Here is a 23116-nt window from a genome sequence, read left to right as displayed (position 1 = left end):
AATATGCCTTAAACCAAAGAAGAAGTACATATTTAGAAGAGCACTTTAGCATAGAGGAATTAAATGATGAAACAAATCTCTTGAAAACTTGCTACCCTTTTATCTTAGGCACAGATTGCAAAATTTGCCACACCCCCAGCATTCCAGACCTACTTCCAGGAATAGTTGTCCCCACAGGGGAAAACCTAAGACAAAGCAGGTAGATTGGGAAATGTGTCTTACAATAAAACACAACTGGAAAAATGGAAGGGACATTACTATTGTCCATGAGGTTTATGGTCATATGTACAACATCCTAGTGGAGGACCATGTCATAATTAAAGGCTTTTCCTCCTTGAGAACATAAATTGAGTTTGCCATGAAGAAAGTATAAGCAGACAGTATACAGCTACTCAGTTTGAACTGGTCTTCAAGAATTAACATCAAAAGCCAGCATGTTAAAAGCTTGATTGGCTATTACTGTTGAAGTATAAACTAAGATGGTTAATAAACCTCTTATCTAAAAGTCTTTGTAAGAGCCCCAAGAGAGCTGAGAGTTAACTTAGGCCTCAAATTAGGGTTTCCAAGGGGGAAGACCTTCCCAATGCTCGATGGTGCAATTTGAAAACTAGGGCAAGCTCTGTATATACAGAACACCAAAGGGAATATTTGAATGGGCTGTTGCTTTGCCTTTGGTTAGCCCTTGAATTGAACCTTTAGTTTATGAGCAAAACCTTAGAGGTTGTGTCCTCATCAGAATGGAAGATGGCAGGGAGCTAGCTTCAGGCACCAGGCCCATTGTTCAGGCCAAGTCTGCAGTACAAAGATGTCTGCAACCTTGGCTTGAAGGCTGGCAACATTAACCCTTCCGTGTGGGAATCTCTTGTAGGCAACTGTGGTGCCTGAAGAAAGACAGACAGGTCATGCAACCACCGCAGTGACCAGAGGAGGAACGGCCACCGGGAGGATTGCAGAAAGTGGCCCCTAGGGCTCTTGTTACAAGCGATTTATGATGATGATGATGATGATTTACTATTTATTCCCCGCCCATCTGGCTGGGTTTCCCCAGCCACTCTGGGCGGCTTCCAACAAAGTATTAAAATACAGTAGTCTGTTAAACATTAAAAGCTTCCCTAAAGAGGGCTGCCTTCAGATGTCTTCTAAAAGTCTGGCAGTTGTTCTTCTCTTTGACATCTGATGGGAGGGCGTTCCACAGGGCGGGTGCCACTACCAAGAAGGCCCTCTGCCTGGTTCCCTGTAACTTGGCTTCTCGCAGTGAGGGAACTGCCAGAAGGCCCTCGGCGCTGGACCTCAGTGTCCGGGTAGAACGATGGGGTGGAGATGCTCCTTCAGATATACTGGACCGAGGCTGTTTAGGGCTTTAAAGGTCAGCACCAACACTTTGATAAGCTGCAGTTCACAGGGGTGGTATTCAACAAAATTTTGCTCAGAGCAAACCCACTCCAATTAATGGATTGAATTTCATCATATTCCTTTCAGTGGGTCTGTTCTAAGTAAAATCTTTCTGGATGCCAACCACAGTCTCAACCAGAAGGGGGACTATGGAATAAAATAAATCTCTCACCAGCCCATCTCATTGCTATCTCCTGGTTCCCTATACATCACCCAGAGGCAAAACAGATTACCAAAGCAATTTTCCTCCTTGTGTCAGCACACTCAGGACAATATCAGTCACAGAAGGCTTGTTCCCTACACCCTGCGTACTTGGCGTGGCGGCTGTGTAAACCAGCAAAGAAGCTATTCTGAGGTCAGTTTGGATCCAGAGAGCTACAGTATAAAAATGGATGAGATAAGCCATCTGCTGCACTCCTTGCAGTTCCGGCACCTCAGTCCTTTCCAACAATAATAACATGACCAGGCACTGCCTTTTCTGGCTGGGAGTGGGAAGTGATCAGAGGCAGGGAGCGAGGCTGGTACATAGGTGTGACAAAGGCATCCAAGGTTATCTTTTTCCACTGACAAGCTACGATTAATTTGGGTTTCTTTTTTTCAGAGGCCTGAAAGGGTCAGCATCCGTTTAAAACGACGTGATCCATACACTGAAAAATATTGCTCCCCACTGCCCAAAAAAGTGAAACAGAAGGTCAACATTATGGGCATATGAAAATGAATGGGCAATGAAAATTATGGGCATATTTGTTCTACAAATGTAGTGCTTTTACATTCTATACAAAAGTATACTGACTTTGAAGCACACAGGATATGGGTTAAGTGGAACTGGATAGCTTTTTTACTTGTGCCGGCACCCGTGGCACTTTTAGCAATTTATGAGTATTGGTGTCTCTATTTTATTTTATTTTTACTGCCCCTAATACACACACACACACAGAGAGAGAGAGAGAGAGAGAGAGAGAGAGAGAGAGAGAGAATCCAGGGCTACACTGGGTCTCCCAGAGGGCATAAAGCAAGGGTCTTCACTGCTGCACCCTCAGGCACCCATGGGTGACCACTGGTACCTGCTATGGCACCCACAAAAGGTTTCAGCAAATATCCTCTTTAAAAATTCACAGTACAGGTGAGACTGTGTACTCTGCCTTCTAACTTCCTGTTTGCACTGGCTCCACCTCTCCTGCACTGAACACATCGCGGGTGGCGCTGTGGTCTAAACCACTGAGCCTCTTGGGCTTGCTGATCAGAAGATCAGTGGTTCAAATCCCCACGATGGGGTGAGCTCCCGTTGCTCTGTCCCAGCTCCTGCCAACCTAGCAGTTCGAAAGCATACCAATGCGAGTAGATAAATAGGTACCGCTGTGGCGGGAAGGTAAACAGTGTTTCCATGCACTCTGGTTTCTGTCACGGTGTCCCATTGCACCAGAAGTGGTTTAGTCATGCTGGCCACATGAGCCGGAAAGCTGTCTGTGGACAAATGGCGGCTCCCTCAGCTTGAAAGCGAGATGAGCGCCAGGATTGGAGACACCTCTCATTCTTAATAAAGAAGAGGCACCAAGAGCTGTGAGTGAGTGGCAAGGATGGTTATCAGTGCTCTTTCCCCACTGATATAAAGCCATTCTGGCACCATTTTGTGATGCTACCTATTTTTTAAATGCACTGCCTATTTTTTTGTGACTGACACCCACAACACTTTCTCAGAATCCTAAATGCGCCCAGTGGCCCAAAAGATTTGGTAACAGAGCACCCAACGTATCCAATGTGATGGCTTGCTTTTTCCCCCACAGCACATTTCCAAACTTTTCACAGCACAGAGTTTGACAATCTCTGTGGTCTACTGAAGAATCAAAGGAACCTGGGTGGTTGGGTGATGACTGCAATGAGCGTATTAAAGGTAAAGGGACCCCTGACCATTAGGTCCAGTTCGTGGCTGACTCTGGGGTTGCGGCACTCATCTCGCTTTATTGGCCGAGGGAGCCGGTGTACAGCTTCCGGGTCATGTGGCCAGAATGACTAAGCCACTTCTGGAGAACCAGAGCAGTGCACGGAAACGCCGTTTACCTTCCCACTGGAGCGGTATCTATTTATCTACTTGCACTTTTGACAATTCGAACTGCCAACCTTCTGATCGGCAAGCCCTAGGCTCTGTGGTTTAACTCACAGCGCCACCCACATCCCTGAGCGTATTATATGCCCCCAAATGGTGAGACGATGCAGTACCTACAAAAGAGGAGTGGCGGATGAAATGGATGGAATATGCTGAATCAGCAAGTTTAACTCGTCAAATTAAGAGAATGAGATGAGGCAGCCTTCAAGGAGGATTGGAAACCATAGATTTTTATTTTTTTAAAAAAAAAAATATTGTAAACATGCTAAAACGCTAGCCAGTTTGGAGTATGCTCAGCAGAAAAAGTTATTTTGAGAGTAAGATGGAGGAAAGAAGGAATAGAATAATCACTTGAGGAAACCACGGAAGGGAAGTTAATCACTAAGGGACACTGGACACTGGAACTGATTGTATTGCGTTTCTGGGAAATTCATAAACAAAATTTTAAATGGAAAGGAATCGCCCGGGAGCTTTGCAGCCCAACTCTTTCTGCGAGAGAAATCAGTCCTCTGATGGAGGAAATGCCTCTCGCACCCAGTGGTGTAGCGTGGGTTGTCAGCACCCGGGGCAAGGCAAGTAATTTGCGCCCCCTAACCCGTGGATTTGCGCCCCCTAACCCGTGGATTTGCCCTAACCCCAGATGTTGCGCCCGGTGCGGCCGGCCCCCCCCCTGCACCCCCCACGCTACGCCACTGCTCGCACCCCTTCCCATCCTTCCCTCCGGCCCTCAGCCCCCTCCAAGGCATGCAGCTTAGACCTAAAGGAGTGAGAGCAGCTTATCAGGGCACTCCACCATTTCCAGCAAGTTCACAGCAGCCAGCCCTGCCTCCTACTTCTTTGAAAAGCCCCTGAGTGGGTGATGGGACGTGTCTTCCCTCAGGAAGGGAACAGAATGTGCTTTGTTAGCACGCTGACAGAATTGATCACCGCTTTAATTAAAGTCTTTTCAGTAAGTGACCTTAAGCTCTCGCCGCTGATGCTAACGCCTTGCGAAATCATCCTCGCTAGCCGAGGGAATCCTGACTCCCAAATACCAAACCGCTAACCTGCCTTGATAGGTGGCATAAATTTCACGCCGGCTGAAGCCCTCCTCCTCCTTGACATACCCTGCAGTTTGCCATGTTATCCCTGGCACACGCTCTCCTTAGATCAAAACATCCCTCTGCGTGACTCACTCGATTTTCGCACTGGTATATTTGTACCAAGATGCCCTCACCCGCTGCACCCTCTTGGCTGAGAAATTGCGTTTCACCGCTGAGCTGGGCAACAGTCCCTATAATTATTGCCTTTTTTCTTTTCCTGGCCCCTTAGTCAGGGCTGTGTTCAGCAGGCAGCTTTTCTTTCCTTTTCTCTCCCAAGCACTGACACAAATATCTGCAAGGATGAAGAGAGCCGAAACAGACTGAAAATGCGGGAAAGAAGGGATCGGAAGGAAACGCTGAAATGTTTCCAGGAGGAAATGTACAGCAGAACTTTAGAGGGAGCTTCAGGCTTGGGGAGCAATGTGGCCCCTGAGGGCTCTCTACGTGGCCCTCATAACCCTCCCCAACCCACATCCCTCACTGGCCCTGCTTAGCGCCCCCCCCCCCGTTTTTGCCAGGTGGGAATATGTCCTTCAACTAGGATGCTGCCTCTTGGCAGGCTGGAAGGAGGATACAGAGGAAGAGAACGCAGAAACTACAAAAGGGAAATTTGCATGGGTTGCCCCACCCACTTTTACCCCTGGCTCCACCCACCACTGGCGTGTGACCCTCAGTAGGTTGCATGGAAGGGAACACACACACACACACACACACACACACACACACACACACACACACAAACAAAAGTTTTCCCAACTCTGCCATAGGATGTGCAGCCTTTTTCTATTTTTTTAGCTTGGCTTACTTCTTTGCCTATAACATCAGCCACCAGAGAAGCTTTCCCTGGCATGAAAATAAAACAAACGACATTTGCAGAGGGCCTTCTCGGTAGTGGCACCCGCCCTGTGGAACACCCTCCCACCAGATGTCAAAGAGAAAAACAACTACCAGACTTTTGAAGGACATCTGAAGGCAGCCCTGTTTAGGGAAGCTTTTAATGTTTAATAGGTTATTGTATTTTAATATTCTGTTGGAAGCCACCCAGAGTGGCTGGGGAAACTCAGCCAGATGGGCAGGGGATAAATAAATTATTATTATTATTATTATTATTATTATTATTATTATTATTATTATTACACTCTCCGAGTGTTCAAAATGTGTCATGTGTACGATTTTGTTATTGCAACCTTGTAAGTCCAGGATCGGTGACCTCAGGCCTATGGAGCAAATGTGGCCCTCCAAGTCTTTCTGCCTGGCCCCCAGAACTCTCCCCAGGTTACACCCCTTATTAGCCTGGCTTTGCACTTTCCCATACTCATCAACCATCACATGACCAGGACATCCTGGAATTACTGATACCATCCCAACATGTCCTGTTTTGGGTGCTACGCTCTTCCCCCTGAGCCGCAACTGCCCCATCTCCCACCAACCAATCACGTGTGGTTTGAAATCAGGAGGGAGCAAGCGACCACATCATCTTCTGCCCTCCCACTGGCGCATCCTTGATCCAGCGCTGCTTCTGATGCTTAGCTTGCATTTCCAAAGCCTTCCCGAAGGTCATTGGAAAGACCTTCCCATCATTTGTGTGCATGCTTTCCTCCTGCTCCCATTTATGGCAGTAAACCAGCCCATGCCGAGGTTTGGAAAAGGAGGTACATCTGATCTGGGCAAGAAACATATTGGAAGACAAATTCAATTTTCATCCCCACATCTCCAGCGAGCCATTATCCTGGAGACAGGTGCGCAATGCTTTTAAATGCTATAGAGTAGCTGTCACATTTTGGCAGTGCTCGTGATATATATCAAAATGAGTTCCAAGGTCTCCTCTCCAAAGGGAGAGAGAGAGAAAAGGAAGAGGGATTCTAGCCACTAAAATAATAACAGTAAAAAAGAATAAGGGCGGGCGGGGGAGAATCAAGTTGCCATAACTTCCTGTGCAGATCATCTGCCGGCAGGCTCCCATCAATAAACTGCAGTTGCGTGTGTGTTTTCGTCACTTTCCCATTTGCAGAAGATCCTGCTGTTGGCCTTTTAAAAATGAAGTCTTGTAATGCAATGCCAATGTGAGGGAAGAACTGGTTCTCTTTGGTTTGAAACCGGAGGTATTTGCCTGCTGCTGCTGCTCAATGCCGGCCCTATCAATTGGCAGAGTAAGGCAGTCGCCTCATATGGCAGGGTTGGTGTGTATGCTCAGGGAGGGGGGGGGGAGGAGTCGGAGGACTGAGTTTCCTCCTTGCTTTCCTGCAAAGCCCTAAGCTTCCTGTCAAAACTATGAAGTGATGCTTATAACTTGTCAAAGAAGAACCGAGGGAAAATCCTTTTTAATCTCTCCTTCCCATTTTCATGAAGGAACATTACTGAACAATCAACTCCAGGGAATGGGGCAAATATAATAATAATAATATAATAATTTATTATTTATACCCCGCCCATCTGGCTGGGTTTCCCCAGCCACTCTGGGCGGCTTCCAACTGAATATTAAAAACAACACAGCATCAGACATTAAACTTCCCTAAAGAGGGCTGCCTTCAGTTGTCTTTTAAAAGTAAAATAGTTGTTTATTGCCTTGACATCTGCTGGGAGGGCGTTCCACAGGGCAGGCGCCACTACCAAGAAGGCCCTCTGCCTGGTTCCCTGTAACATCACTTCTCGCAATGAGGGAACTGCCAGAAGGCCCTCAGCGCTGGATCTCAGTGTCCAGGCTGAACGATGGGGGTGGAGATGCTCCTTCAGGTATACTGGACCGAGGCTGTATGCAAATACATTGCATACCCTTTTGCTGATTGGATACATGTTCTCTTTCTTTCTCTCTCCCACCCAATCCATCACGCTGGGAAAACACCATAAGATGGGATGATTGTAAGCGTTGCCAGGCCCCATCCTGCCACAATGAGTGGTCGAAGGGAGAAGAGGGAGAAGGCTAGGAGGAGGAGTTGTCATAAACTGAAACAGAGCTTAGTGGGCAGGGACAAAAAAGGCAAAAAAGCAGAGACATCACCTTGCCAACAAAGGTCCGTATAGTTGAAGCTATGGTTTTCCCAGTAGTGATGTATGAAAGTGAGAGCTGGACCATAAAGAAGGCTGATCGCCGAAGAATTGATGCTTTTGAATTATGGTGCTGAAGGAGACTCTTGAGAGTCCCATGGACTGCAAGAAGATCAAACCTATCCATTCTGAAGGAAATCAGCCCTGAGTGCTCCCTGGAAGGACAGGTCCTGAAGCTGAGGCTCCAATACTTTGGCCACCTCATGAGAAGAGAAGACTCCCTGGAAAAGACCCTGATATTGGGAATGATGGAGGGCACAAGGAGAAGGGGACGACAGAGGATGAGATGGTTGGACAGTGTTCTCGGAGCTACCAGCATGAGTTTGACCAAACTGCAGGAGGCAGTGGAAGACAGAGTGCCTGGTGTGCTCTGGTCCATGGGGTCACGAAGAGTCGGACACAACTAAACAACTAAACAACAACAAGTGGGCAGGGGGAGTCTGTGGCAGAGAGCAGTCCAGAATCAGGAGCAGAAGCTGAAGCAGGAGAGGAGGGAAGCCAAGAGGCAGAGATGGGTCAGGCTGGTGGAGAGTCACAGGTGTTTCCCCCTCCTGTTGTGACAAGCTCCCCTCTCTCCTGGTCTCCCAGAATCAGGAGAGGCATGAAGAGGGCGGAGGAGAAGTTAGCTTCACGCAAGCTCAGTCTCAGGTTGCTTGAGGAAAACCCTGGAAAGGAGGCAGCTGTGGGAAGGTTGGGACATTCAATCTCAGCAATGGCTTCATGGGGGCAAGACCTGCCGGAGATGAGTTGCTGTGCTCATTAGGCCTTACACTCCTCTGCAGATCCTGTTTTTGTTAATAAAGAATTAGCTTCAACTTGCTCAGTATGAATTACTGCTGGCTCGCTCCTGTCAAGGAGTTTGGGTGTCCTTTGTGTGACAGGAAAGTAGTGAATTGTGTGAAGGTAAGAATCACATACACTGTTCTGCCCCCGTTTTCCTCTGCCCCTTCCTGTCACTGACCCACAGCTCTCAAAATGTTCCCCACCATGGAAAGCAAGACATAGGTGGAATCTTCACACATGGAAAAACGCTTAAAAAAAAAACATTTTGAAAAATACATTGAACAGCCATTGACACTGTTGCCATCTGGTGTCATATTTGTATATTGCACTTTACAACATGTTTAAAACGTTTTATTTGCAGCTGTATCGCTGAGTCCTTGGGCTCAGAAGGCTTCCCCGCCCCTGTTTTAAAGGTCTGGGTTTGCATGTGTGAATGTGTCTGTGATCTTACCCAGGGTCCTTTGTACCTCACCTCTCTTCACCTTTCTCATTCTGAAAACGAATTTCTCTTCTGGCATCAGAAAACCGTCTGGAGAATCCCAAAGAAGCTATGAGACCAAATGTCAGACTCCGATAAAATGAAACGAGAAAATCTGAGCATAAGTAAAATACTGGAGGAAGGGAGCACTTGCTAAGAATTCTGAGGAGAAAATCTCTAGATAATCTCTCTAAAAGCAGCCAGAGGAACAGCAAGTGACATTGAAACTTATCTGTGCCAGTCCTGTTCACACAAATCACTGCCTGATTGCATATGCAGCCCCTACAATGCTGAGCGAAGCACTAGAAGAAGAAAATATGCGAATTCTCACTGAGAATTCATTGAGGGTGTGTGTGTGCCTGAATTCATCGCCTTTCAAGGTGCCTTTCTACAAGGCAGCAATTTGATGGTGAGGATCATTAAAAGAGAGAGACTGTTCCAAAATTCTGTGAGAATTCAGATGTAGATTCCAACCTATTGAGTTCAGCTAGAAGTCCAGCAATGCAGGAAGCTGCCATATATTGACCCAGGCTATTGCTCCATCTAGCTCGGTACTGTGTCTATTCTGAGTGGCAGAGACATGACACGTTTTCAGCCAGAGAGTCTTCCCCAGCCCTAGCCAGAGATATTAGCGTTTGAATGTGGGACGTTCTGCATGCAAGCAGGGGCGTAGGAAGGGGGTCGGGGGCGGACCACCCCGGGTCTCCTCACTTAGGGGGGGTGCCATTCGGCACGCCACCTGCCCTTGACTCCCAAGCCTACCCTAAGCTGTCGGGGAATAATAATAATAATAATAATAATAATAATAATAATAATAATAATAATAATTTATTATTTATACCCCGCCCATCTGGCTGGGCTTCCCCAGCCACTCGGGGCGGCTTCCAGCAAAATATCAAAATACCGTAATGCATCAAACATTAAAAGCTTCCCTAAACAGGGCTGCCTTCAGATGTCTTCTAAAAGTCTGGTAGTTGTTGTTCTCTTTGACATCTGATGGGAGGGCGTTCCACAGTCACCAGGCAGGTGGAGAGGTTCTTGGGTGATGCCATCCCACTCACTGCTCTCCCTTAAGGATGGGAGGGAATAGCAATGCACAAATGATACAAAATAGGCTCTAATTGCTTTAGTGTGATAGGCATTCTTTATTGAAATTCAGTGACGATATACATTCCACTACTGATGAGAAAAAGATTTGCAGACCCTTTATGATTTTCATGAGGACCACCCAGCAATTTGATATGCTCTCCCATTTGAAAATTAAGCAGTATTTTTAAGACAAGGCAGCGTCAAAATAACTTTGGGGGCTGATCACCAGGGAATTCTTCTGCACTGTCCCCACTGAAGTGAGCAGGATCTGTGCATTGGTGAGCCGGTCTCCGCAGTGGCTGAGCCTGTTTGAAACGGCAAGCAGAGTACAGGACGGCAGGATTGTCTTCCTCTGACAGCTTTGATGTTAAGCACAAAGTTCCGTTTCATCATATAAAGGATTAATGTAATAGAGCTCGCTATTTTTGCTTGCCATCTCCTTCGGTGCCTCCTCCTCCATGGAGCACGCACCAGCTAAAGCCTAGAAGAGAGAGAGACCAGAGTGTTTAATGCGGCTGGTGCAAAATATAACTCTGGAGCTTAAATCCTTTGAAGAGAAAGTCGATCTTATGGGTTGAGATGAATCCATATTGTCAACGCAGCACTTACGTTTCACAAAGCAATGCTCAAGGCTGTTCGTTTGCTGTGCACATGATAACCCACTTCTGCACTAAGAAAAGCTGGATATCTGGGGATATATATATATATATATATATATATATATATATATATATATGCAAAGTTGCTTATACTGCACAAAACCTTTTCCCTATCTTTGCTTTATTCTAAGGACCAAACTGCATGCTGTGTTAAGCATGCTGTTCACAATTGCACTCTTTCTTGGCTTGGGGGGGTTCAATCCAGAAAGCAACTGTGGTGCATGTAAATGGTTAAAGATACCTCCTGGTCCTGATTGCTGCTTTTCAACAAATGGGGGTGTGCTGATGATGTGCTCAACATTACATGTGGTTTAGTCCTAAATCTACAGCTTGGTAGGTTTTGGAATATTCCAGCCTGGACTGCTGGAACGAAGAATGTGGAAGGGTGGCGATGTGGTGGTGAATTCCAAGATATTTAATATATCGTGGACAGATCTGAAAGCCTGTCTTCTCTCTTAATTCATCTCTTAATTCAACTGGTACATTCAGATGCAACCATTCTGATTTTGTTTTATTATTTCTCAATCCAGTCAAATCTACTAAACGCTTTAATTTCCCCAATGGCCTCCATTAGCGACACCTCTGGATCAGAGACCACCAGTGCTATATCATCAGCAAGCAAATTGAGTGGATAGGATTGACCGTTACATATAACGCTGTTGATTTTATTATTATTTTGAACAGCGTTTGCGAGTGGCTCCATTGCAAACATGAAAGGTAGCAGGGACAGAGGGCAGCCTTGCTTTGTACCTCTCTGTACATCTACAGAGTGGAAGAGTCAGGTACATTAACCCTAACTACTGCCTCGCTATTAGTATATAAAGTTTGTGATGCTAATGTAAAACCATCATCAAAGTTCTTTTGAGAAAGGAGTAGGTACAAATAATTCCCATGCATTTTATCAAAAGCTTTATGAGCATCTAATGAAGCAATCACACATGAATTTCTTGACAGTTTTCCGTAATATACTGCATTCAGCATCTTACATGCAGGAACTACTATATGCCTATGCTTAATGAAACCTGCTTGACCTGCATGGATTACACTAGGTACCTGGCTGTGACGGGCTGCCCTTCTCCCTCCTCGGGGAAAAACCTGCACACATGCTCCACACGGCTCGTGAAAGGGAGCGCTGAGCAGAGCCTCCCACCTGCATTCGCTCCATAAGACGCACACACATTTCCCCTTACTTTTTAGGAGGGGGAAAGTGCATCTTATGGAGCAAAAAATACGGTAATATATTTGCCAATCTATTAGCTAAAATACCAGAAAATATTTTAGCATCTTGCCCAGTGACTGAAATGAGTCTATAGGATTCTGGAGTCTCTGAATCAGGAGAAAGGGGGTGGTTGGGGAGAAGCCTCCAGGTGCACAGAAGGATCTTTGTTGAGCACTTGGAATATAAATCCTCCTTTCTTCTCCTTTCATTATTTATTTCTACAGTGCCATGAAATGTGCATTGCACCATACAAGGGGGCTGACCCCTGCCCTGAGGGGGATTACTATCTAACCACCCCCACCCTGCTGCCATTTAAAAGAATCCCCTAGCTTTGCTACAAGCTACCCTACAAACATAAGCTGCAATCGGGCATTCGTGCAACTTCATAGCCATTCATTTTTGAGATCCATTGACTTGTGCAGCAGACTTCTCTCTGTGCTAAGATGATGCAGAAGGAGCCACTGTTGCAAGTTGATGATTTACATAAAGGTGGAATTATTACCACTGGGTCACATGGTGTGTCGAAAATGGGATTATCAAACCCCTTGTCGGCTGTTTCTCCTGAAAGATCCAGGTCCCTTTTTCGGCTCCACAAGGAGGTAAAATGAACGGACGCGAGAGATCTGTAGAAGGAGAAATGACTGGAAATCAGCACAAACAACAGTCATGAAATTCTATGATTCTGTGTTGATCTCATAAGAGGTTTCATTTGGAGGCCCTGAACTCAGGGAATGGTCAAAGATTTAAGCTGTGCACCGTCACTGAACACTGGCCAAAGGAGGGTGGACAGCCAGATACAAGAGAGGCTTCTTGAGGCCAGCGGTTTGAATGCCCGCAACAGAGTGAGTTCCTGTTGCTCTGTTCCAGCTCCTGCCAACCTTGCAGTTCGAAAGCATGCCAGTGCAAGTAGATGAATAGGTACCACTGTGGCAGGAAGGTAAACGGCATTTCCGTGTGCTCTGGTTTTCGTCACGGTGTTCCGTTGTGCCAGAAGCAGTTTAGTCCTGCTGGCTTCATGACCCAGAAAGCTGTCTGTGGACAAACTCCCTCAGCCTGAAAGCGAGATGAACGCCACAACCCCATAGTCACCTCTGACTGGACTAAACCGTTTAGGGGTCCTTTACCTTTACCTTACCTCTTGATCACCAGTAGGCCAACAGAGGTCATGTGAGAAGTCTTGACCCTTCCACTTCCCCTACAAAATAACTCCTTCCCTGGCAAGCTTCCCCTGTCCTAACCCCTGCCTCTTGCATCTGCTTCACCTTTACTGCACCTGATCATGCCACCCTCATGTCAAGTTGCTTCTTGCCTATTGCTCCCCCCCCCCCCCCGGCTCTGTAGACCTGACGATTCACAGTGCTAGAGAAGAAACTAAAAAAAATAATTTTTTTAGATTCTTCTCCCGTTAGATTCACAAAATGTTTAGGGGTATGCGTACCCTTGCGCAACCCCCTCCCCCCAAAAAGCACTGGGTGTATATATAGTGTGTATGTTTGAACAAGTGACCATGAAACTGAAACACCATTGATGACGACAGTCGCATAACTTACATGATTGCTTAACCTGGGATAAGGAGAAATGAGTCAAGAGACCCTTGTCTCCTCTCGAGTTGTTGACCATTTCAAACTCAATTCACTCTCTTACTCACCACCTGATTATAGTCACAAACCAACAGGCTGTAGTGACTTCAAAGAACATTTTCCCAGGACAACCGATAATGCAAATAGGCACAGAACAGGAAGGTTCCTTGCCTGGTTGCTCTGATCCTCTATTTACAAAAAGATTTCCTCCAACACCTCCTGCCTTTAAAAAAAAGGAGGGAGAGGGGGAGAGAGAGGACATTTTGTCTCAATAGAAAACCCAGTTTCCAAATCCACACCACAGGGAAATGCATGCTATATTCTCAGCAACGGAAGTTTGGAGTTTTATTTAGAAATTAAACGAAGCTCCTGTTTTATTGCTGGGAAATGCTAATCAGCTTGACACTAGCAAGGAAAACAAGCAAGGCCCAGGAGCTTTGCTGCCTGGTGTGTGTGTGTGTGTGGGGGGCGAACGGCTAGCACTAATGAACAGGAACAGCCCAAGCACACAGAGCATGGCGCATTGGTTTGCCAGCTGGTGGAGCACACCGAGAACGGAGATTACCCCTGAGAGCGCATAGAAGGAGCATTTGGGACTTCAGCTGGAAGCTTGCCAGGGGCACGCACGCACCGTGACCAAGCACTACGCCCACTGGATATCTGCAGCATGTGTTTATATAGTCTACTGAAACGGCAGAATGGCGATGAGCAAGCAGGTCAGTCTAGAGCAGAGGAAAGGGCTGCCTGTCAAGCTCTCTCCACCCACCCGCCTCCTGCCTATAGCATAGGCATAGGAAGATCTGGGGTCTGTCAATGGTTAGCACGTCTACTCTACATGCAGGAGGTCCCAGGTTCAATCTAAGTTATCTCCAGGGAAGGGGGAGGTCCCTGTCTGAGATCCTGGAGAGCCAATGCCCATGTAGACAATACTGAGTTGTGCAGAAGCTGCGAAAAGGGGTCCAATTCCATGCTAGAGAAGGTTAGGAAAGGGCTGAAAGCAAAACTGCCTGGAAAACGAGCGAGGTCCCAAGCAAAGAAGAATGGCAACATAAACTGATGGAATACACAGAGCTTGCAGATTTAACATATAGAATAAGAGAACAAGAAAAATGTATGTTCAAAGAAGACTGGAAAATGTTTACTGAATGCATGGGTGAAAATTGTGTTCATTTAAAAACGCTGGCAGCATTAAGACAAATTCAACAGTGTAAATAAGTTTTCGTGGATGTAACAATGGATTACTGAATGGTTTAATTAATGCAAAATATGCAGGGATGTATGGTATGCAAATAAGCCGGAATTAAGATTGCCGGAAGAAATATCAACAACCTCAGATATGCAGATGACACAACTTTGATGGCAGAAAGTGAGGAAGAATTAAAGAACCTCTTAATGAGGGTGAAAGAGGAGAACGCAAAATATTGCCTGAAGCTCAACATCAAAAAACTAAGATCATGGCCACTGGGCCCATCACCTCTTGGCAAATAGAAGGGGAAGAAATGGAGGCAGTGAGAGATTTTACTTTCTTGGGTTTCATGATCACTGCAGATGGTGACAGCAGTCACAAAATTAAAAGACCCCTGCTTCTTGGCAGAAAAGCAATGACAAACCTAGACAGCATCTTAAAAAGCAGAAACATCACCTTGCCGACAAAGTTCTGTATAGTTAAAGCTATGGTTTTCCCAGGAGTGATGTATGGAAGTAAGAGCTGGATCACAAAGAAGGCTGATCGCCAAAGAATTGATGGTTTTGAATTATGGTGCTGGAGGAGACTCTGGAGAGTCCCATGGACTGCAAGAAGATCAAACCTATCCATTCTGAAGGAAATCAGCCCTGAGTGCTCATTGGAAGGACAGATCCTGAAGCTGAGGCTCCAAAACTTTGGCCACCTCATGAGAAGAGAAGACTCCCTGGAAAAGACCCTGATGTTGGGAAAGATGGAGGGCACAAGGAGAAGGGGACGACAGAGGACGACATGGTTGGACAGTGTTCTCGAAGCTACCAGCATGAGTTTGACCAAATTGTGGGAGGCAATGGAAGACAGGAGTGCCTGGCATGCTCTGGTCCATGGGGTCATGAAAAGTCGGACACAACTAAATGACTATATGTATATGCATGCAAAACTGCCAATGCCAGAATACCGTTATAGAGATCCATGTGTGATCACACTTGGAATACTGTGTACAGTTCTGGTCAACTCAACAAGGATATTGTAGAGCTGGAAGAGGTTCACAAAAGAGCAGCAACAACAACACCACCACCAACAACAACGTTTATTATTTGTACCCCACCCATTTGACTGGGTTGCCCCAGCCACTCTGGGGTTGGAGTAACTTCCCTATGTAGAATGTTATACCATTTGGGAATTTTTAGTTTAGAAGGCTCCCCTCTCCCCTGGTCTCCCAAGACCAGGAGAAGTATGAAGAGGGAGAAGCAGAGACAGGCGCGCTGGTATAGTCTCAGGTGACTTGGAAAGGACTCAGGGGAAGAAGAGACTTCGGCAGCTCAGGGAAGGCAGGGATCTTCAGCCTCCACAACTGCCTCATAGGGGCAAGACCTACGAAGAAGAGTTGCTGTGCTCATTAGGCCTGACTCTCCCGAGCAGGCCTTGTTTCTTTTAATAGTGAGTTAACTTCACTTACTCCTTGTGATTTATTGCTGGCTCGCTCCTGACACAAGGCCAGCTCCATGGGACTTTTTGTTTTCATACTGAATGATGAACTTTTATACCAAAATGGGAGAGCAACAGATCTGATGATTGCTGGAGAATGCTGGACACTACTTTGCATTGTGTGTCTGGGTGGGTCTGAGAACCTATCAAAGCCTAGCATGCCAAGGGGCAAAATTCCAACCTTGCCTTCTTCCTGACATGCTTGTTTTCTGCATGCAAGAATTTTTTTAAAAAATAAAAAATTGCAGGGGGGTATTTATATGTGCTCTCCCATGGTACATACGGTTCCCGAAATACCATACCACATACTGAATATGTAGCCCAGTCCTGTTACCTTAAAGTCCCTTTTCTGTAGAGTAGCAGGACAGCTCCCAAGAGCAGCAAGACAAGGAACAGAACAACGACAGTCCCAGCAATTGTAGCACCAGCCTCTTGAGTACTCTGGTTACTGCCGGTGGCTGCATGCAGGGTCCTCACTGCAATGCCAAACGGCACTCCTGCAAAAGCCAAACAAAATGTTACCGCCCTGATGAGGTGTCCAATTAGTTTGCATGGAGTAAATGATCCATTTTCTGCTAGTCAGCAAATGACTCAATTCTACCTGCTGCCCCCATCATTCTTCTATTGCTGATTTGCTTATACCAGACAGAATTGGTGCTGCCACTGCAATGTTATTTCCAAGGGCACATTAGCACTGTACAGTGCTAACTTGGTTTTAGAACAGCTTAGTTCACGAACAACTTGGAACCTGCACGCTGCAAAACCAGAAGTAGGTGTTTTGGTTTTCGAACTTTCTTTTGAAAGCCGAACGTGGAGATTATATTTGGTGCTTTTGTTTTTGCTATTTATTTTGTGTTTAGACCTTGTGGGGGGCTGGACTATATATTTTTTTGGGGGGGGGGAATTGAATGAATTCCTATGTCCCACAAATAACCCAGAGATGCATTTTAAATAAAATGACACATTCTACGCATGTAAAAACATGCTGATTCCTGGACTGTCCGTGGGCTGGATTTAGAAGGCGATTGGACTGCATCCAGCCCCTGGGCCTTAGTTTGCCTACCCATGGTCTAAGGCAGTTGCTCTTTGTGTTTTTAGCCCCACCCTGGCCACAGTGATCCATGCGACGGTCATCTCCAGGCTTGACTACTGTAATTCACTCTACGCGGGGCTGCCCTTGAAGCTGTCCCTGAAACTCCAGCGGGTGCAGAATGCTGCAGCGAGGCTCCTCACAGGGTCTCTGCCATGGGAGCATATTCACACAGTGCTTTTCCAGCTGCACTGGCTCCCGGTGGAGTACAGGGTCAGGTTTAAGGTGCTGGTTTTGACCTTTAAAGCCCTTCACGGCCTAGGACCCTCGTACCTACGGGACCGCCTCTCCCGGTATGCCCCACGGAGAGCCTCAAGGTCCATAAATAGCAACACCCTAGTGGTCCCGGGTCCTAAGGAAGTTAGATTAGCCTCAACCAGGGCCAGGGCCTTTTCAACTCTGGCTCCGGCCTGGTGGAAAGCTCTGTCTCATAAGACCAGGGCCCTGCAGAATCTGATTTCTTTCCGCAGGGCCTGTAAGACAGAGTTGTTCCGCCTGGCCTTTGGCTTGGAGCCAATTTGATTCCCTCCCTCTCTTTCTTTTTCCTTTCTCCTCCTGTGATGAGGCTGCATTTTAACATTTTAATATTTTAATGTTTCAATATTTTAATTGTTGTATTTTAATCTTGTTTTTAAGTTGTATTCATTCAACTTGTTTTTATTATTGCTTGTTAGCTGCCCTGAGCCCGTCCTTGGCTGGGAAGGGCAGGGTATAAATTATTATTATTATTATTATTATTATTATTATTATTATTATTAGGTTCCAAAACCCACCTGTGTGTAAATGATGTGGAGGCAGGGCAAAACTGAGAAGCAATGCTTGACAAATCCACGCGATGGAAGGATGCTAAAGACTGCACAGTCCATTTTGGGGGGGCCACTAGGTGGCGCATCGGAAGATGGCTGACAATAACATCTCTCCGACCCACACGAGGTAATTTGGAGGCTATGATGGGGGTAATTAGCCTCCTTAACCCCCCCAGGATTGTGGGGGGGACGGCCCTTGCCTGCTGTGCCCTATACCACCCCCGAATTTGTGGGGGTGGGGGCACTAGGCACAAAGCCCTCCTGTGGGATTCCGGCACTCCTGGACGCCGTCCCTGATTCGCGCCGCTAGTTGCAAGCATCTTCAAAACAAACAATTTGGACGAGATAAATTGCACATGCTTCAAGGAAAAAGGGGAGTAAAGACTGCTGACAGAAGAGATCTCTGATAACAAGACAAGAATAAAATATGAGAAGATACGTCAAGATACGGTATGACAAATGACTGAGGGGGGAGGGGGAAAAAACCTGCCTTCCTTTTTCTTATGTGATTTAACAAGAATCCCCTCCCCTAATGAGTCAGAAACTAAGGACTTAAGCTGTGGATTTAAGGCTGTGTGGAGATAAACTTTCGAACCAAAGCAATGTTTCAAGATGAAGCTGGAAAGCTAAGAGTTTTGGAATGACGCAGTTAAAAATGCCGTCGCCATTTTGGGAGGCATTGTTGGAGCTCTTGGGTCTGGGAGGAGAAAGAGAGAAATAGAGTTGTTTACATATCGTGGACCAACTTCTCGGTGGGACTTAAGAGCGACAAATGCCAAATTTATGATGGAAAGAGCGATGCTATCTACGAAGGAGATATATGGAAACCATCTGGACTTAGTGGAGGAACGGGAAATCCACACAGGATTATTATTTTGCTTATCGTCTTAAGGAGACTAACAGAAGAGATCGTAAAGGAAAAATAGAAATTATATGAACAAGATATGATGTGGAAACACCAAGATAAGACTGGATAGAATTATGAATTTTGTTTGGACTGATTGGGACTGATTTGGACATTAACGCAGTAATAAGAAGATGATCTGAATCCCCCCTTGGATCTTGAAGTATGGGTTCCCCCAACAAAATTTAAAAAATTGGCTTTGTAATTTGGAATTTATGTGATATGATTTAATTTGATGTGATTGGCCAGTTAATAAAAATTATTTAAAAATAAAAAATAAAATAAAGACTGCACAGTCCATTTGAAGCAGTGCCTCGAGTAATGTTTCACATACTGCCTCTGGCATGCTCAGCTTTGCATGAGCAACCCCAGAGCCAGGAAATGCTCCCATGCACACACAGCTGTTGTGGTGGTCTCTCAGTGTATGGCCTTGAAGGAGATGTGCAGAAGGCTGCCTCAAAACAAACCAGAATATTTTGTTCGTCACACCTAGTATTGCTCAGATAAAGAGCACTGGGCTAGATTTGACCTGCTACAAGGCAGCCACTCACTCAGATCTTTGGCAAAAGGACTTTCCCATCACCTGTTACCTGATGCTTTAACCTGGAGACGCCAGGGATTGATCCTGAGACCTCCTGCTATGGCCCCTCCACAGCTATGGGGGTTAAACCCAATTTGGCTAGCATTTTACCTAATTCACACTTCCTGTAACAATATGTCTGAACCGAAACACAGCCATGCTTCAAGATTCAAAAATCATTGAATGTCATGATGCAGTTCCCTGATCAAATAATGTGTACTAAAATGTGTGTATTAGGGGACAGTGTGCCAAAAAAAAAAAACCCAAAACCAAAACATAGATTAGCTAAAAATCACACACACAATGCATTATTTTAGGGGAAACGGCTTGCAGAAATGGTTAGGCAACCAAAATGACATTCCAAAGGAGAAATTCACACCTGGTGGGTTTTCATGAGGAAACAAACAAGGGTTATTTTGTGAAGTGCAGCCTGTGTTTTAATAGAGAGACATGAAGGGACAGAAACGTGATAATAGCATGGAACAATTTTCCTGCAGTGAGTTCTCTCTCCTGGCTTGTAATACATGTAAAGGGTCACTGCTGTTTTGCTCATTTCATACCTTGGCCCAGTATACTTGAAGGAGCATCTCCACCACCATCACTCAGCCTGGACACTGAGGTCCTCTTCTGAGGGTCTTCTGGTGGTTCCCTCATGGTGAAAAGTGAGGTTACAGGGAACGAGGCAGAGGGCCTTCTCGGCAGTGACGCCCTCCCTGTGGAATGCCCTCCCAGCAGAGGCCAAGGAGATAAAGAACTACACAACTTCTAGAAGACATCTGAAGGCAGTCCAGTATCAGGAAGTTTTTTATGTTTATATTTTACTATGTTTTTATATGTACTGTAAGCCGGCCAGAGTGGCTGAGGAAACCCAGCCAGATTGGTGGGGTATAAATAACAAAATTATTATTATAAATTATTATTGTAAGTCATGCAGAAATGTGAAAAACTGAACTTGAGAGAATCTGAAAGCCACAAATCCGCACATCCCTGCCACACCGTCAAGGCACAGATTGCTGCCTACGGCAAAATGCTTTACCCTAGTGTTGGAGGCTTCACACATGACCAACGGAACAAGGATCTGAAGCAGCAAGGGGCTGGCAAGCCTTACCATGCTCTGCTATATCCTTCACGATGTCCTGGGCCAGTTGCTCGGCTTGAGTCCCTGTCTCAGATCCGGTCCTGTTGTCGACCAGTACAATCTGGATGAACGAGGCTGAGCTACGTGGTATCGTTCTCAGGAAAGTCTGCCGCTCACGCACCTTTGACACAGCCGCCTGAATTCCTGCATTCTTGGGCTTTGCAAAACACAAACAACACACGGAACACAGTCACCATGTCTGCTGTGATGTGCCCAGTAGAATCTCTGTACAGTAGGACCTCAGTTTTCAAACAGCTTAGTTCATGAACAACTTGGAACCCAGACACTGCAAAACTGGAAGTAGGTGTTCTGGTTTTCGAACCCTTTTTCGGAAGCCGAATGTGCTCCGTTTTGAGTCCCCCTGTGTTTCCTGTTGCGCTGCTAATTTGTGCCCCCCCCCATTGTAATTCAAGCCTTGCAGTGTTCTGAGGTGATATTTGGAGATTATATTTGGTGCTTTTGTTTTTGCTATTTATTTTGCGTTTTTTGTTTTGAGACATTTTTCAGTTTTGAGACATTTTGAGACATTTTGTTTTGAGACATTTTCAGTTTTTTGTTTTGAGACATTTGATTTTGTGACTGTGTGGATACTAGTTCAGCTACTGATTGATTGATTGATTGATTGATTGTGTGACTGTGGAAATGGACAAAAGCCCCCTATCCAAGCAATGACTATCATCAGTGCAGGTAAGAAATTTTTTTAATTTTAATTTTTATCATCTATAGTACTGTTTTATTTTATAGTACAGAACATTGATTATTGCTTTCATTTTATGGATCAATGGTCTCGTTAAATAGTAAAATCCACGTTAAATTGCTGTTTTAGGGGTTGTTTTTAAAAGTCTGGAACGGATTAATCTGTTTTGCATTACTTTCTATGGGAAAGTGCGTCTTGGTTTTGGAATGCTTTGGTTTTGGAGCAGACTTCTGGAAAGGATTAACTTTGAGAACCAAGGTACCACTGTAATAGGAAGGCGATTGAGTGAGGACAGTGGTCTACTTGCACCTCCACTGTCTTCTTCCCTGACTGGCCACATTCACCACAGTCTTGGACAAAGGTCTTTCCCAGCGATTTTAATTGGAGGTGGCAAGAGATGAACTTGCGAATTGTTTGGCACGGAAAGCAAGTATCACCCCATCTCAGCTGCTCCTCATCTCAGGAATGATTGGTGATAGATTAAGTCCCATACCTAAACCTTCACCACAAAGTCATACAGTTGGCAGAGGCATCAAAGCTCTGCTGGACTAGGAAGTCCACTACTGAAATGTGTCCATTGTGCATCTGCTTAAAAATGGAGGAAATTCCAATGGAGGAAACACCTTCCCAAATAGTCTATTCCACTATTGAACATCCTCACCCCTTTACTTGTAGTTTTGGGTCTTGTCCTCTAGAGGAGCAGAAATGAAATTTTCCTGCATCTTCTATGTCCCAGCCCTTCAGATATTTGTAGATGGCCATCACATCACCTCTTAATCATCTCCTCGCCAGGTTAAATATACCCAGGTCCTTCAGGTGTGGTCTCCTAGCCATCTCTTTTCCCCTCCTCTAAGATACCTTCCAATATCCTTCTTAAAACTGGGCTGCCCAGAACTGGACACACAGGACTCCAGGTGAGGCTGGTCCAAATACAGAACGGAGCATGACGTCTTGCAATCTGGACACTGCAAGAATTGCACAAGTCTTTTTAGCCCTTTAATGTAAGTGTCGTTGAAGCTGATAATCATATCGTCTGCATGTCGGCAGGCTGTGATGAGACATTTCTGTACCCAGAATTTAAAGATCTACCCTTACCCATTGCCTTTCCGCAAAACAAATAATTGCAGTTGTAGAATACTACATTGCCTCTTGCCTTCCATCTGAAAAGCAAGAAGCAGCCTCTATAGCAGGAGCCGGGAAACTTTTTCAGCTGAAGGGCTGCATTCCATCATGGACAACATTCTGGGGGCCACGTTCCAGAGGTGGGAAGAGCCAGGGGGGAAAGTGGGCAGAGAAACCAATGTAAATTTTAATCTTTCTAAGGTAGCCTAGTTTCTACATGCATTTACACAACTCTCTCTATCCTCTATCCAGACAAGCAAGACCCGATCAGAGCTCAAGGACACATTCCAGCCAGGCAAAAACACTTGGGAAGGATGCAAGGCAAGGCTGGTGAGGGGTGTGGCCTGGGAAAGAGGTGTGGCCTGGGAAATATTATCCCCTATTACAGCCTTTCTCAACCTGTGGGTCCCCAGATGTTATTGAACTACAACTCCCATCACCCCTAGCTAGCAAGGCCAGAGCTCAGGGATGATGGGAGTTGTAGTCCAACAACATCTGGGGACCCACATGTTGAGAACTGCTGCCCTATTATTATATCTGGGATGGATTTTTGATGTTTGCTAATTGCTTATCTTTAGCTATATTTTGAAGCTGTTACAGGATGTGGCTTTTGTTGTATGTTTTGTCATTTCTGTGTCCCGAGGGTACTGTTGACGGGTAATATACAAAGTCAGTCA

General features: G+C 45.7%; 1 protein-coding gene across 5 annotated transcripts in view; it reads right to left on the bottom strand.

Moving 5' to 3' along the window:
- Positions 1-10025: 10025 nt before the first annotated feature.
- The window catches only part of AMN (amnion associated transmembrane protein), a gene marked incomplete at its 5' end in the record, with an annotated part of 73630 nt that continues 60539 nt past the window's right edge, over positions 10026-23116 (bottom strand). For 3 of the 5 annotated variants that reach the window (XM_083615806.1, XM_083615809.1, XM_083615807.1), the window contains 4 exons: positions 10026-10454; positions 12354-12474; positions 16437-16599; positions 20591-20777. In XM_083615806.1, coding sequence (XP_083471932.1) covers positions 10341-10454; positions 12354-12474; positions 16437-16599; positions 20591-20777 — 585 coding nt within the window. In that variant the 3' untranslated portion in view covers positions 10026-10340. The remainder of the gene's footprint in view (positions 10455-12353; positions 12475-16436; positions 16600-20590; positions 20778-23116) is intronic. The other 2 variants (XM_083615805.1, XM_083615808.1) reach the window with 2 other exon arrangements.

Source organism: Podarcis filfolensis (genome assembly GCF_964270895.1).
Source record: "Podarcis filfolensis genome assembly, chromosome: 1".
NCBI lineage: Eukaryota > Metazoa > Chordata > Lepidosauria > Squamata > Lacertidae > Podarcis > Podarcis filfolensis.
Note: the sequence above shows the minus strand (reverse complement) of the source record. Positions and strands in the feature narration are given on the sequence as shown.